This window comes from Arachis hypogaea, chromosome 4 (assembly GCF_003086295.3).
Source record: "Arachis hypogaea cultivar Tifrunner chromosome 4, arahy.Tifrunner.gnm2.J5K5, whole genome shotgun sequence".
NCBI classification, from domain to species: domain Eukaryota; kingdom Viridiplantae; phylum Streptophyta; class Magnoliopsida; order Fabales; family Fabaceae; genus Arachis; species Arachis hypogaea.
Genome location: NC_092039.1, coordinates 1,887,701 through 1,903,053, shown reverse-complemented (window position 1 = coordinate 1,903,053; position 15,353 = coordinate 1,887,701). Strand labels below are relative to the sequence as shown.

The window sequence follows — 15,353 nt, the reverse complement described above, 5'->3', positions numbered from 1 at the left end:
AAGACTAAGATTTTAAAATTCGTGGATCTATATGTCTCGTATCTGTATCCGTATTTCATAGCTTCCTACTCTTCTCCATTTCTATTATCTAACTAACTTCTAGCTCACTCTACCAATTTGTTATATATGAATATGACCTATATACATGAAATAAATATATGCATAACCTCCAATAGAACTTGTTAGCAAAAAAACCTTTCATATGTGCTACTTTACATAATAACTTATCCAACTTGTATTCAACCAATAATTAAGAACTGTAGTTTTTTATTATTCTTATTTTCCTTGAGAAACTTTTAACACTCCTTTATTGTAGAAACCAGGTTTTTCTCAAACTAGACCTGTTATGACTCATATAAAGAAAAACTTTCAATCATAACTCCAAAAAGAAAAACTTTCAATCTAGCCATTGATTAGCAACGGGTGGTGATCCAATTCATAAAGAATTTTGTGCATAAACAGACAAACGTTCACTGAGAAACTGATGCACAACAACAACAACAACAGCAGCAGCAATAATAATAATAATAATAATAATAATAATAATAATAATAATAATAAGTGGAGAAACAAAGGACAGCAAAACAAATGGATGATATTATACACTGCCTGTGATATATGTAAGCATTATTATTTATTGAAATGTCACACAAGGAGAATAACTTAAGATTTTTGCACAACAGTCTTTAAATACACAAACACTCGTAGCACACCATTTAAGTTTTGTCACTTGTATAGGTTTTCTATTTGATTCCTGTATTGAGCCACAACTTTATCCCTTCGGATCTTCATGGTGGGTGTCATTAGCCCATTATCAATCTGTCATTTAAGTGAAAGATTAGTCAAAGATATCAATTCTTTTGCACAAAACATAGACAAATACTGCTACTATGAAGTTAATCTAACCGTGAAGGGATCATCAACGACAAGAATTGGACCAATTTGAAATGAAAAATCAGATGTCCTGCATAATAAAAGAAAAGCAAATAAATAATCAACACAAAAATATAGGGGCAAAAAGAGTTGTTAATGAAACGGCAAAGGATGAATTTTATGTTAATATTCTCTTTTTCTCATCAGTCAACCATAAACCACAAAGGACAGACACAGCACCTTGCTATTGGCATGTCATGTGTGCGCATCTTCAACAGATGTTGGTTTTCAACACTCAGAAACACATGTTTTAACAATAATTTTTTTCCTACTACTTGGAAAATGCTTCAAACACGGTTATGTATAATGTAAATAGGGTTGAAAATGTCAATAAACTTAATGTTACAAATTTTTCAAATGAGCCAGCATTCTTAAGTTTAAAGTAGTAAACATTTGCAGTTTGACACTTATGAAAATGTACGAATCTTAAATTATAAAAGCCATGCTATTTAAGTCTATGTGTCCATGTTGTGATGGTGCCAGTGTTTCAGACCAAAAACCTAGTATGGAGTCCCTATGTGTGTATGGGGATTTAATTCTCTCTTAGTGAGACAAAGTCTTACCAGGTGTTCAATTCTTTATATAATAGGCTGGTCACTTTTTCCTGACTGATATCTGAACTGTTTGAATCTATAACTGACAATTCCCTTGCCACTTTTAAGACTTCTTCTTTGTTAGGAACAATTAAAGCTCCAAGACGTCGCTTATCCTGTATGTTAAACAGTTATTAGTTTTGGAATACGAGACTACATGAGATATAGTTAAATATAAGTAGTCAGCTTCAATAATTTGAAGACATTAAGGCTCAAATTCACCTGGCCAATAATGACAATTTGCTGTATGAGGGTACTTTTCATGGCAGCTTCTTCAAGTTCACCCGGTTCAACATTTTCGCCTACTCTTGACCAAACAATTTGTCAGTAGGTAAATAAAGGGGGAAAGAAATTATCAACTTTCAGCATGCTGTTTATGCTGTAAGAAAGCACACAGTTGCAATCGGGTTATAAAAAAGTTTAAAAAGAAAAGAAACACTCTAAGCCACACAGTAAACATGTAACCTTTTAAGGGTTTACAAAATTTCGGAGTAACAAGACACACTGACATGGGCTCAAATGCAACAATTCAAAAAGTATGGACTACTGGCCTACCTGTTGAAAGCACAATAGTGTCTTTAGCGCGACCTTCCAGAACTATCACACCACCAGAATGGCGACTCCGCCCAGTTGAATGATGGGGAACAATCCAACCTATATCACCAGTATTCAGCCAGCCATCTCCATCCAAGGCCTGATTTGTAGCTGAAGGATTCTGACATAAGAATAAGACATTTAATGTCGCAACTTGATCACATTCCATGCACATGATGCAAGCTCTTAGCTTACCACTACTTTTGACTGATGTGATCATTACACGGGTTACTTTTTAGGCAGAAAATTTAATATTTCCAAATAAATTAAAAAGCACCCCAGTGCTAAGTATTTTACAATACTTCTATGGGGTTTTTTCTTCCTTTTTTTTTTAAATTTCATTTAAAATAGAAGAAAAATGTTCAAAAACTAAAAATGTAACAAGTGAAAACCTTGGGGGGAAAAGTTGCTCTAGTGTTTTTCCCCAGCTAGTTAGTGTTTGTTTGGGTGCCGTTAAATTGGTAAAAAAATATCTTTTTTCATTTTTTTTTATTTTTTTTTTTGTGTGTGGCAAAATTTTAGTAGTAAAAGTAAAAACACTAGAAAAAAAAATCTTTTTTTAGAAGCTATAATTTACATTTTTTTTAAGATCTTTTTTACTTAAAAAATGTTTTTAACATAATAAATAAACAAAAAAGTACTTTTTTATTGTACCCAAACATAATTGTTAGATAAAAAATATTTTACATGAGATATACAAACATAAAATTACTTTTACTTTTCTAAAAGATCTTTCAAAAAAAGATCACTTGAAAAAAAAAATCTTTCGTAAAAGTTCACCCAAACAAGTCCTTAGAATAGCTTCCTGAAAAGCATAACACTCTAATAGTCTAATATGTCTATCTATCTATTTATAAAATATTAAATCTGATACCAAGATTGTTGTAAAATATATTATTGACGTCTTAGATAATCTCTAGCTTAGCCACAACATCATTTTACCAATTTGTCATTCTATAATTGAACCTAATGCACATCAACTATTTTCTTTCCTTTCCTCATTTTCACTTCAAAGCTTCCATTATTATTATATGGTTAGAAATGTAATAACATTTTCAAATTGCTCCTCTTTAGTGGACCTTAAGTTACACCTTTTCTCCTACTTCGATTAAATTCGCCTTCCAATATTGTAAACCTTTCAATTTGAATGTGAATTAAGTATTATCAGTCACTTAAAACACCGTTTGAGCCACTCTCATTCTTCAAATAAGATTTTTAGTCATGCCTATACTAATATAGTTTACTTGGTTTCCCTTATTTCGCAGGGAAAATTCTAATCAATGACTACACTCTATTGCCAAATAAACAGTGTTATTAAGTTAGCATGCTCCATATTTCATGAATTCACTTGCATCAGTTAATGTCATTGAATGAGGATTGCATTGTTAATGGCATATAAAAATAATGTATGCTTTGTGCAATGTTGTTGCACAACGCTATTTTTCATATGCCGAATAATTGTTTCTTTTCCTAAATCATTATAACTTTGCAGTGTGTTATTGTTTGTGACATTGGATGCAATAGAAGAATAGTGGATACTATAGTCTGGGCTACGTGAGAGTTACAATGGTAAAGACCGATAATAGTTATTTGTCATTTTCTCTCTTCTTATTATTCTATGTTTAATAATATAATCTAATTGATATTTTAAAAATATTAAAAAATCAGATTTTATATACTTATAATTTTAATTTCTAATGATAATTGATCTATATTTTAATTATTTATAGACAATTTTTATTGTATTTTCTGCGCATCGTGCGGGGTCAATCCAGTTAAAAGTAGTTACACTATATCATTGTTTTTCCAACCAAACACACCATAGGACACACATGTAAACTTGCATATGGACGAAGTAAATTACCTTGTAGTATCCCTTCATCAATGCTGGGCCCGTCACTTTCAAAATTCCCTTTGAACCAGGTGGAAGAACTTCACCAGTTTCATAATCTACAACTTTAAATTTTGTATGCCTAATTGGATGCCCAGCAGATCCAATAACCTTCAAACAATTAAGTCTGTGACCTTTTCAGATAAAAGCACCACTCTTCGCAGACTCAAGATAAAAACCAATTAGAAGAATGCAAATTATGCTATTATTACGAGTACCAATGTCTCTACATGGAAACAAATATACTTTGCTATAATAGGGATTAAGGTATCTTATCGGAAATGGAATAAATAAAAGAGAAAACAGATAAAAGGCATGTTGACACACTACATTTTATCTCATTTAGCCTTCCCTTTCCTTAAAAATGGCAGCCCGGTGCACAAGCATCCCACGTTAACGCAGAGTCCGGGAAAGGACCGCACCCAAAGAGTGCAATGTACGTAACCTAACCTGATCATTACAATTTCCACAAATTGAACCCATGACCCTGAGGTCACACGGAGACAACTCATTGCTCCAAGGCTCCCCTTCCCTCCCTTTCCTTAAAAAAGAAAAAAAAATCCCATTCTCAACATATACTATTGTCCCATCAACCCCCCAAATTGAGGGAAAAAGGATGAACAGACAAATATATTGAAGGTTAGAGGGAAAGAACACATTACCTAAAATAGCTTGTTATTAAGAAAAAATGCAAGATTACGTTTAGAAAAATGGCAAGTTTAACCACTTTAAAAGTAGAGTAAGAATTTTAAACAGAAAGCACCAGCAATATGCTTGAAAAAACAATGGCATAATATTGTAGAATTTATATTCTGCTGCTTACATTACATTCAGGTCGCCGAGCAGCAATAACTGGTGAAGTTTCTGTTAAACCATATCCATTCTGCACTTTAACACCAATAGCCTGTATGCATTTGAAACCAATGACATTAAATAAAGCGAACAATATTCTGCTTACTCGTTAAAAAGGTGTAATACCAAACCTCAAAAAATTTGTCAACATGAATAGGTAAGCTTCCACCACCGCTTACTCCAGCCTGCAGAGTGCCAGAAGATTCACTTGTTATGAGCAGAAACATTTTGAAAAATATTTAAAATAAGCAGCATGGCATAAAATTTAGTGTAAAGATGGAACACTACGGGACTAAGGGCCAACCAAAGATGACATAACCAAAACCAGCAGATTGTTTTTTCCCCATTTTTTATCCCCCCCCCCCCCCCCCTCCTTCCCCTATTCCAACCCACGACCAAAAAAAAAATTCATTCCAGTTAGGAAACTTTTCCTTACTATAATGGAAACAAAGAAGAAAACCTTGAGACTTGAGTTGAACTTTACTTGACAAACCAAAGTTCATAGATAATGTTTGCTCGAGTGCTGCTACCAATAAACACACACCCTTTAAATTAAAAAGAGAAACAAAAACAAAAAGTCTCACCGGACTTTCTAAAGCTAATTTACAAAGGAGAATTATGAGCAAGGAAATGGTGGAAAATATTATAGAAGCAAACAACTGACAGAGACTCGAATAGAATAGAATCTTAGAAAAATCTTGATATTTTTGGAATGGAGGGAATACTGTATAAATATTCAAAATATTGGAATAACTAACCACTAACTAGGTTAACTAAGTCAATAGATGATTACTCAAAACCCACTTTAAACATCTTCAACCAGTTTGCAAAGTACTCATGGAAACATAAACTAGAAATATTTGCTCAAAACTTAATGCAAGGAACAACCAGCATGACACACCTCAAAAATGAATAGAAATTAAATAAGCATATAATAGCAAGACCTTTGATATTCCAATAGCTGAATGGATTTTACTGTAGACCACTTTCTTTGCCAACATATGAATTGGAAATATTATTGCAGCAACTATTCTTGCCCACAACCATTCCAACGTTGAATACAGATAAGAAGGCTGCTTCTCATTCTTTGTTAGACATTTACCCTACAAACATAACCAGAGCTTATTAGAGAAAATATATTTGCGAAGAAGTAGAATTACTACGTATATACTCTTGATCTGATGGAAAAAAGTGCACTGTACTCATAAATAAAACTTGTGAATATAGTGGGGGGGAAAAGAAAATAGAAAAAATTATTGGACATTTATCTACCATACCAGTTATTGACTTATTCAATCCTTCACAAAGCGCACACACAGCTTCATCCATGCATTATTTTATTTTTCAATCCAAAGCAAAAGACAGAAAACATAGTTTTTCTCAAGTGACAAATGAGCATGAACTATCTCATGAATGATGTTCAGGAAAGAAACATTAGGGTCAGCCCATAATCTTTTCATTTTTTCGCTCCAGAAAAGGAAGGAAGCTGGAAAAAGACTTGTATAATGCATAGAAACCATAATAGGACTGGTCATTGTGGGAATATTCTTAGAATAATGCCGTCAACCAACATTTTTATGAACATATTTAATGAGTTAAGAGCAACACCAACTGTGTGTGTATAAAACACATTATGTGATAACATCATTAAATGCAAGTGAATTCATGTTAACATTACAGAGACCACACAGTGAGAGCTAATGATCAGACCTCATAAATCCGCTTACACTCCATGTATGCTAAGCTGATCCTAATGAATGTGAGTGCAACAAGCTTTCTGATTAGGGAGCTTGTAGATATCTGCTTCTGGATGCCACTGCAGAAGGTACAATCCACGGAAACAATACAGTCATGTTTGTGAGAAATATAAACCTTCTAAATGAAAAACACAACATGTGATTAAGAAATTTTACAATCTGGTAGGATCTTCAAAAGTACAATATACATTAAAAAAAGAACCCCCCCCCCCCCTTTCTCTCCCCCTGTCCTCTTTGTTTAGTTAAAAAGATCTTTTGGCACAAAAGTTTTCTTCTCAGAGGCACTAATGATAAGATAATCATGAAAGGTTGAGTGAACTCCTTGTCAAAATGCTAGCTGTAATTAATTCTCCTGATGGTGAAATTAACTATATTACTCCTGTCCCCTCACACTATAGAGAAATTGAACTAGGATGCGATTCATTAACAAAACCATGTCTAATGATGAATCTCTATGCACCGTGTACAAAAAGAGAGAAATTTGTTGATAGAAAAGGGTAAAAAATATATCCTGTTATGTGTTAACTCTTCAATGACCAAAATAACAGATAGGTGGTGGTAGTGAGGACCAAACTACTTTGAATATTTATCCATATTTTCTCTGAAATATTTAATTTAACAAAGGCAGATTTTTGTAATAACAATTAAAAGACTAAAATAATAAACTGCAAAAATAGAAACAAACCAAAACACAAACATGAAGACGTAAGTTCACTTACCAACAACTACAAGCAAGGGGGAAAAGCAATAGCAAAAAGTTCATCACCAAAGTACCAAAATTACTGCTTTTTATCAAACCCAACCCCAAATTCATGTAATAACCTCTACTCAAGCAATTCTCTCAATCATCATGAACAACAACAAAGACGCGTCCCACTTAAATAATTTTCTCATCAATGCTAGACCATAAATACTAGAAAACTAATTCCTTTTCTTCCTTCCAGTTTTCTATTTTCTTCTTTGGATAAAAGAAGGAACTTCATTCTCTTCCTTAGATTGCTTCTTTGTTCCTATTAGCGAATGTGGGTTGTAACATAATTAAGAAACACAACCTCCTCCACAGCATGGGTTTTAATTATGGGTCAGATTGCTTCTGTTTCCTATTGATATATGGGTTTCAATTATTGGAAGGTATACATTGCACGATGTTTTAGTTCTCTTTTCCATCAGCATATTAGACATTAGCAAGAACTTGATTTATGATCATTTGGACTAGAAGAATGGTTTTTGAATTTGGAAAGAAAAAAGAAATTCTCCAACACTAGAACTATCCCTAGAAAGAATTCCTTTTCAACATGCGATATCATGGAGTAGATTATCAATGCAATAGGTATTCACAAGTTCATAGGAAAAGGGTTTACCTATATAATGTTTCATAAACTAGAGGAACTGAAATCAAGTAATGTGGTTGATATTGCTTCAAATCATCCTAGAAGAGAAGAAAATACAGGATATTAATACATGAGGAAATATGTTTTTATAACAACATACAATACATGAAACATCTGATTAAAGTAGAAATACCTTTAAGTTTTTCACAGTTGTGTATACTTGTTCAACACCGTATGAGAAAATGAAATACTCACAAGCTCTTTCATATGCATGCCAAGGAGGCAGCATGCTTAGAAATCTATCCCCAACTTCAGCAGGGACAATATCCCATAAGTTTTTAACCTAGAAATTCATTGAGAATGATATATAGTATCAATGCAAGAATTATCTTCACATAAAACCAAGCGAAACTTATCACTGCGACATGGTAAATGAAATAAACAAAACAGACTCCAGCACTCAGAAAGCAGGATACATTTTTATCCTCCATTGTTTAGGTTTTCGTGGAGAACATCTGTTTTCTTCTCAAAAAGAAAACCATAATTAACGTTAAAGCACAATATGTGAGTCAATGATAACGGTATTTGTGTGCAGGTGAGAGATAGATAGAGGGGTTGAATACAAAGTCTGTTGGTTGCAGTATAATGTGTTGACTGCCCCGACCCTAACTTTAGCTAGACTCCAGGGTCATATCACAAGTATATTCAGCGAATGGAACATCCCTCAATCATGCTTCACAAAGAATTATAATTCATGCATAATTAAACACAACCTATTTTGGGATCAACACCCTAATACATAACCTACATCTACATAGCCCGTCTAGAAGTATGATTTGCTGCAACGGATTTTACAAAAGAATGAAAATCAAACCTGATGTAAAAGATTCCGATGAGTAAGCATAACACCTTTTGGATTTCCAGTTGTTCCACTTGTGTATACAAGAGTAGCAATATCATCAGACTTAATTGCTTCATACTTAAATTGATTATCTGTAATCACATCAGAGAGAAGATAAGTTCCACTGAAACCAAGTATGGTTCCTTCTGATGATTGACAGAATGACCAATAAGTTTGCGCAAAAATAAACAAATAAAGTAAGTGCATGTGCATGTGTGTGTGTGTGTATATATATATATATATAGAGAGAGAGAGAGAGAGATAGAGAGAGATTATGCTTTTGACTTCTCTGGTCATGGCTAGCTAAGACTCTCTTATCGTTTATTTTTCTTCTTCTTCCCCAACCCAACTCTTGTTTAGTAACTGTTTTGGGGTTCTTGTGTTGCCTTATTTGCTCAATAAAGAAAAGGTTTTAGCAATATAAATAGAGTTTGTAGGATTTAGAGCAGGATCTAGGCTACATACCACCATCACGAGAATCAATCAATGCCATGCGACTCTCACGTCCCAAGTCTATGACTTCTGTGAATGTGAAGACTGGCACCTCCTTGTTTCCTTCACAAACCAGGGATGATTTGTCTCCCCAAAGAAGAATAATATATCTCATGGAAGCCTTTGCATAGAATGATTTTGCAATCCGATTAAACATTTCAGGTGTGTCCACAGCTAGTGCAACGCTGAATGCAGCAAAGTCAGCCACTTTCTATCGAGTCATCAATAAATATACAGAAGATTTAAGAATTTATAAAATTAATTAAGAAGCATTAACAATAGCAAAACACCATCATAGTCAAAGAACAAGTATATTGGACTGTAATTTCCCATTTGTTGTTTGCTAATGACTCCATCTTGTTCTTGGAAAATGAGTGAGTTATGAATGTTCTCTCTATTTTTCAATTTCTCGAGTTATCCTCTGGTTTAAAGATCAATATGTCAAACAGTTGCTTATCTGAGATTAATATAATTCCTCATAACCTTTCTGATTTTGCATCTATGACTAGGTGTCCTATTTTAGAGTGGCCTCTTGTTTATCTAGGTGTTTTGCTGGATGACAATCCTAGATCTATTTCCTTTTAGGATCCTAATCTTGAAATATATCTAAACGATTGGGACTCTAGAAAGGGGCCTATGCCTCACCAACATTCTACCATACTTCTTATCCTTGTTCCATATTCCAGTGAGCATGGCAAATTCAAAAGATTATGGGGAACTTTCTATGGTATGGTGCTTTGGATGCAAACAGGAATCATTGGGTGAACTGGGAAGTTTGTTGTGCCCCCTCAAAAGGAAGGAAGCTTGGGTCTCGGCAAAAAAGAAGGGGAAAAAAAAAAACTCCTGCGTTCAAGAAATAGAATTAAGATGCAATAACTATGAAGCATAAATACTAACATGGAAACAGACACATCAGATTTTCAAAATTGTAGGACATGGAAGTATTAACCAAACCTTTCAGAGTGTTGGTATATTTGAAACAGCTCTTCAATTGATGATCTTGTTCCCCTCACGACATTGATTGCTCCACTTGCCATCATGCCTAGACTAAAAACAGAGCATGGATGTCATAAAAACAAAATTATTACAACCATCTAGCCTTAGGAATTGTAAATACTTGACCCCATATATACCGAGTACACACAGTCATGCCCCCATGCCTATTCATATTTCACACTCCCCGTCAACTTATCATAATACAGACAAAGTAAGTTAATTGAGAACTCACAGATAAGTATTTAAATATGATAAGCCTGCCACTGATCTCAACATAAAAATTCATTTTTTCACTCATTAAACAAAAATCAAAATGCAATCTAGCGGTGAAGATGACAAAAAAATATCTAGCAAGGGAAGTGTTTAGCCTTGTTATCGTCTAAATAATAAAATACTACGGAAATGAAAACTTTGGTAATAACAACTGCATAAGAAGCAACATGAAAAAACTCCTCTTGATAATTTTTATATAGAAATAAGAGTAGTGATCGTTTTACAGAATCAAAAACAAAAAGGAAAGTTTCACAAAACAAGCAATGTCAAATCAATGATGGGCTTTTCATCCCCACAATAACTTATTTACAAATAATCAATTTAAAACTTCGTAAATTGTGCTTTTAAAATGTTAATACTTACACGTTTAGTTTCTTTTTCCCCTTCCTTTTTCAAATTTCTTTTGAAGAAACAAGAGGAGCAACACCACACTAAGAGTGGATAAAAACTAAACTCTGAACTCCTAAAAAAAAGAATACATAAAGTTCACACACCTTGATCTGCTACAAGCCAGCGACATGAATTATCAGCAAAAAGTGCAATCTTTTCCTCTGGTTTTACTCCAAGAACTCTCAAGCCTTCGGCAAAATCCAATATTGCTTCCTCCAACTGAAACATTTGATATGAAGTGGAAATGTAAGAAAGACAATAAAGAATGATTTGGATAAGTTTCCTACATTGCTCAATATAGGAATGGAAATCAATAACAATGAACATCAATCTAATAGCTCTAATAATTGGAATATATTCACACTCCATAATCTTGATTCTTGATAGCTAAGTAAAATGTTTTCTTTTGAAAATCATATTGTGCACTATATAACATCAATATAATTCAACAATCTATGATTAAAAACAATCATATTAATATTCTTTAAGAAGTTATTAGATGGTGCAAGAGAACCCAGTCTAAAAACATTGTCAACTACTCAAGGGTTTTGGAGGAAGCACAATAAAATTCTAACATCTTGTGAGACGAGATGAGAAGGTCAAAGTGTTTGAATGGACACATTGGGAAAAAGACAAGTAGGCACCTGCTATAGAAAAGATAATAGAATCTTGGTTTAGGCAATCTGCTTATGAGTATAGAATCTGGAAATCACCAACAAAGTAGAGTAGAATGGACAAACGACAGCCAACTAGTTAAGTGTTACAAGGATAGCAAGAAAATTTATAGGAAAACCGAAAGATTTGAATCTAACATCTCCTCTAAAACTATGGCTTGTGATGTGACAATATAACAATGATGTTTAATAGTTCGTTTTCAAATCGTTAGCAAAAGAAATGGTTATCGCCATAAAGAACTTCCTGCATAAATTACACATTCTAATCATGAATCAATTCCAAATTCCACAACCAAAATCAGATTTTACCTTGCCATCAAAAAAACCAAACTCTTCTTTTCAGACTATGAATGATTACTACTAGGGCACAAGTACATAGTACTACAAATGACCGAAATTTCCAGTATATGGAAGAAGCAAACTATTCAAAATAAACAAATTACCTGTTTATAGGTCATTGTTGAAGGAGGATCATGATATGGATCTATTAAGGCTACTTTATCACCATACTTCTCAGCAGAGGATCTCCAAATGTCAGGAATAGCTTTCCACTCATCCGAGGCCACCACGCCATTCCCAGAAAGCAGTGAACTTTCTAGTAAAGGGGAGCACCTTCTTATCTGTACTTCCTTTGTCTACATGGAGAAGTTCGTAGTTGGAAGAAAATAAATCAAATAATCAGGACAATTAATAACTGCAAGTTACACCCCGGAATCTAGATCTCCAGAATTACCTCGCACGTTCGCACCTATATATACCAAATTTAATTTACTTAGAGATTACTAGCTTCTCCCTGAATAAATTACTATGATATTGATTAAAGAAAATGCAATTTTCAACACGAACAATAATCATGATAATATGCAAGTGGAATTTCATATCAGAATAGGAACCTCCACACTTACTGCATCGGCATCCACGTCCTCTTACCAGAAAAAAAATCCATCCAGTTCGAGACAAAATAAATACTATAATATTAAGGGGGGAAAATAAATAAATAATTCAACATGGTACCAAATTTTCCACACCTGCAAGCTAAAGTCATGTGTACCAAATTTCATTGACTTTGAAGCTCAATAAAGCTTTCATAAAAGTCAATAAAATCATGAATGGTACGAAGGTTGACTCAAAACTGTTAAAAGAAAAGCAGGGAAGAACGAAATACCTTAGAGTCAATTTGGCAGTAAACGCAAAAACGACGGCGTATAGAAGGTTTGATCCTGGCGAAGGTGTTGGTGGTGTAGCGAGAATAGAAGAGAGGAAGCGCGTGGGTGGAATAGGTGAAAGGAATCGTCGACATTTGTGAATGCGCGAAGAAACCGAAGAAATGGCGGAAGAAGAAAGAAGGAAGCAAAGGACGTTGCAGTTGGAGATAGGAAAGTGGGAAACACTAGAATATACGAAGAGTTACATGTGACAGAGACAGATATGAAGTAAGCCTTGAAAGTGGAGAAGTGGATTTGTCGTTTTGTCGCTCTTGACCCCCTGGATATCCATTTTCAGTTATGACTTATGAGTTATGACCCCTCAACATTTCACTTTTTTCGTTTAGACCGCCAAAGATATTGGTAGTTGCGAAAGGACCCCACAATTGATGAAGATTTTTTTTTTTCACTAAGGACACGAACTAATTTGTCGTGCAATAACTTATTAGTTAGTCATAGATCTCTTAAATAGAACTTAAATTTACAAATGAATGAATTATTTGTTTGACAAACTGAAAAATACCACTAAAAAAATACTCACCCTTTTGTTGCAACCTATATATTGTATTATTGGATCTCAAGTTATGAATACATTATACAAAAATATTAGATGATAGCAGAATTTATTGTTTTTTATCAGTTAGTTGTAGATCTAAACTAAATTTAAAGACTAATCCACAATCGACGAGGGTTTTTGTTTGTATGTATTGGTCTTCTTTAACAACGAGCCTACCTAGTTATTACTTTTTGATGTGTTGGTTCTAACGATCAAGACTCCTTTCTGTGAAAGCAAAAACAACAAGCAGATAGAGTCTATGGAACAGATTCTCATATCAGAGAAAGACAATCACCACCATCACAGCATTCATGTTCTGTCCTCAAATTCCATCACTGTCTAGAGACGTCGCTCATTGTACACCACAAATAGTTAGACCACAGGAAATCGTGACGATGAAAATCACGACATTGAAGGCAATAGTAGCAGAATGCAAATAGAGTTTCAAAGTTCAATTTTCCACCAACGAATATTAGAAAGCGAGCAGGTAATTTCTCATGGTTTTCTAAGATGAATGCACACTTTCTCTTTGATTGCAGCTTACTAGTTTTTGAAAAGAGTTATTAGATTAAGTGAGATGAGATGAGTAAATTTTCATTTTGGTCTCTGAAATTAGTGTGATTATTTTAATTTTCAAAATTTAAAATTTTCATAATGGTCCTCCAAATTTAGGTTCCGACACCAATTTAGTCCCTCGATCCTTTTCGGTGATAAATTAATCGGAGTGCTGAAGTAACAAAATCTTACCACTTTGGATGCTTCAACAATTAGGTGACATGACAACTTTTGATTTTAGACCCCATTTGATCTTGGAATCCTAACTTTTTCTTGCTCCACACTGTCCTTCTCATCTAGCACCATTTTTCATCACTTCTTCTTCTCAAATCGTCAACACCATATGCAATTGCTGTTGCCACTACTTCTACACCTCCTTCATATATGTGCTTAATTAGGGTTTACATGCAAATCTTTCTTGGTTGATTTTCAGATAAGGCCCTGTCACTTGGATAAGGTTCTCTTTTCTTTTCTCTTATCTTCTCTTCCCTCTTATCTATCTGATAATATAGATCTCGATCTTTCTTTCTTTTTAGATAAATAAATAAATAAATAAACAAAATAAAATTTTCTTTTTCTTTAAATTAAAATTGAACATGGCAAATCGATGGTGGACTAGGAATAATGTGGCTATGAGGGCAACCGACTCAATCTCAGCGTCCCCATTCTTTGCACCTGAGAAGAGAACTGGAGTTCCTAGACACTCCCAACAACAACAACACTCCAACAAACAACAGCAAGGAAAAATGACGATGCAGAACAAGAATAAAAAGTTAGGGTTTTAGAGAATAAATGGAGTCCAAAATCAAATATTGGCATGTTACCTAATTATTGGAGCATCAGCATGGCAAGATTTTGCTACTTCAATACTCTGTTTATTAACTCATTGCTGAAAAAGATTTAAGGAATTAAATTAGTGTCCAGACCTGATTCTGATTCTGGGACCACTATGAGGAATTTTGAATTTCAAAAATCAAAATGGATAATCGTGCGAAATAACCTTATTGCAAGTATAGTTTCAAATCGACTAATAATTCTCAATTAAAGTTTAATTTTAGTTGTCACAAATTCAACCCAATAAAAATAACCGAAAGTATTAGTCCCGGGTCATTCTCAATTATTGGTTATGAAGTCAAAAGAGGGTTGGGTTGATAAAAGTGCAAGGAATTAAAATGACAAGAAAATAAATCAACAATTAAAGATAACAATTACTAAAAAGAGACATTCATGACAAGGATCGAAAATCAAGGCTTTCTATCATAGTCATTAATTATCATACAATAGTTAACAAGAGTTAATCTTATTTCGTCATCTCCAACATCAGAAGAAGGTATAATGTTATCTTTGTATTGAGAGAAAG

The 15,353-nt window shown here is 33.8% G+C and overlaps 1 protein-coding gene across 6 annotated transcripts; it reads right to left on the bottom strand.

Moving 5' to 3' along the window:
- Positions 1–575: 575 nt before the first annotated feature.
- LOC112795669 (probable acyl-activating enzyme 16, chloroplastic) lies at positions 576–14,752 on the bottom strand. Of its 6 annotated transcripts, XM_025837727.3 has the most exons (19): positions 12,843–13,113; positions 12,411–12,425; positions 12,121–12,312; positions 11,108–11,222; positions 10,299–10,386; positions 9,318–9,529; positions 8,826–8,944; positions 8,145–8,294; positions 7,982–8,049; positions 6,574–6,679; positions 5,808–5,966; positions 4,995–5,048; positions 4,835–4,915; positions 3,985–4,122; positions 2,082–2,241; positions 1,749–1,828; positions 1,497–1,642; positions 907–964; positions 576–819 (listed from the first exon to the last, which is right to left on the bottom strand). In XM_025837727.3, exons 1-19 carry the CDS (start codon positions 12,975–12,977, stop codon positions 727–729), a joined length of 2,169 nt encoding a protein of 722 aa, XP_025693512.1. In that variant the 5' UTR covers positions 12,978–13,113; the 3' UTR covers positions 576–726. The 6 variants fall into 6 exon arrangements, with proteins under 6 accessions (XP_025693512.1, XP_025693516.1, XP_072090868.1 ...); XM_025837731.3 differs by lacking the exons at positions 12,411–12,425; positions 12,843–13,113 and adding an exon at positions 14,186–14,752 and having other exon boundaries at positions 10,299–10,391; XM_072234767.1 differs by lacking the exons at positions 12,411–12,425; positions 12,843–13,113 and adding an exon at positions 14,186–14,503.
- Positions 14,753–15,353: the final 601 nt, after the last annotated feature.

Coding starts and splice junctions, on each gene's coding strand:
- LOC112795669 (XM_025837727.3), bottom strand. CDS start 12,977: ATGTCGACGATTCCTTTCACCTATTCCACCCACGCGCTTCCTCTCTTC. Junction 8,945..9,317: donor GATTGATTCTCGTGATGGTG/GTATGTAGCCTA, acceptor ATGTGATTACAG/ATAATCAATTTAAGTATGAA. Junction 8,050..8,144: donor CAACTGTGAAAAACTTAAAG/GTATTTCTACTT, acceptor CTTCTCTTCTAG/GATGATTTGAAGCAATATCA.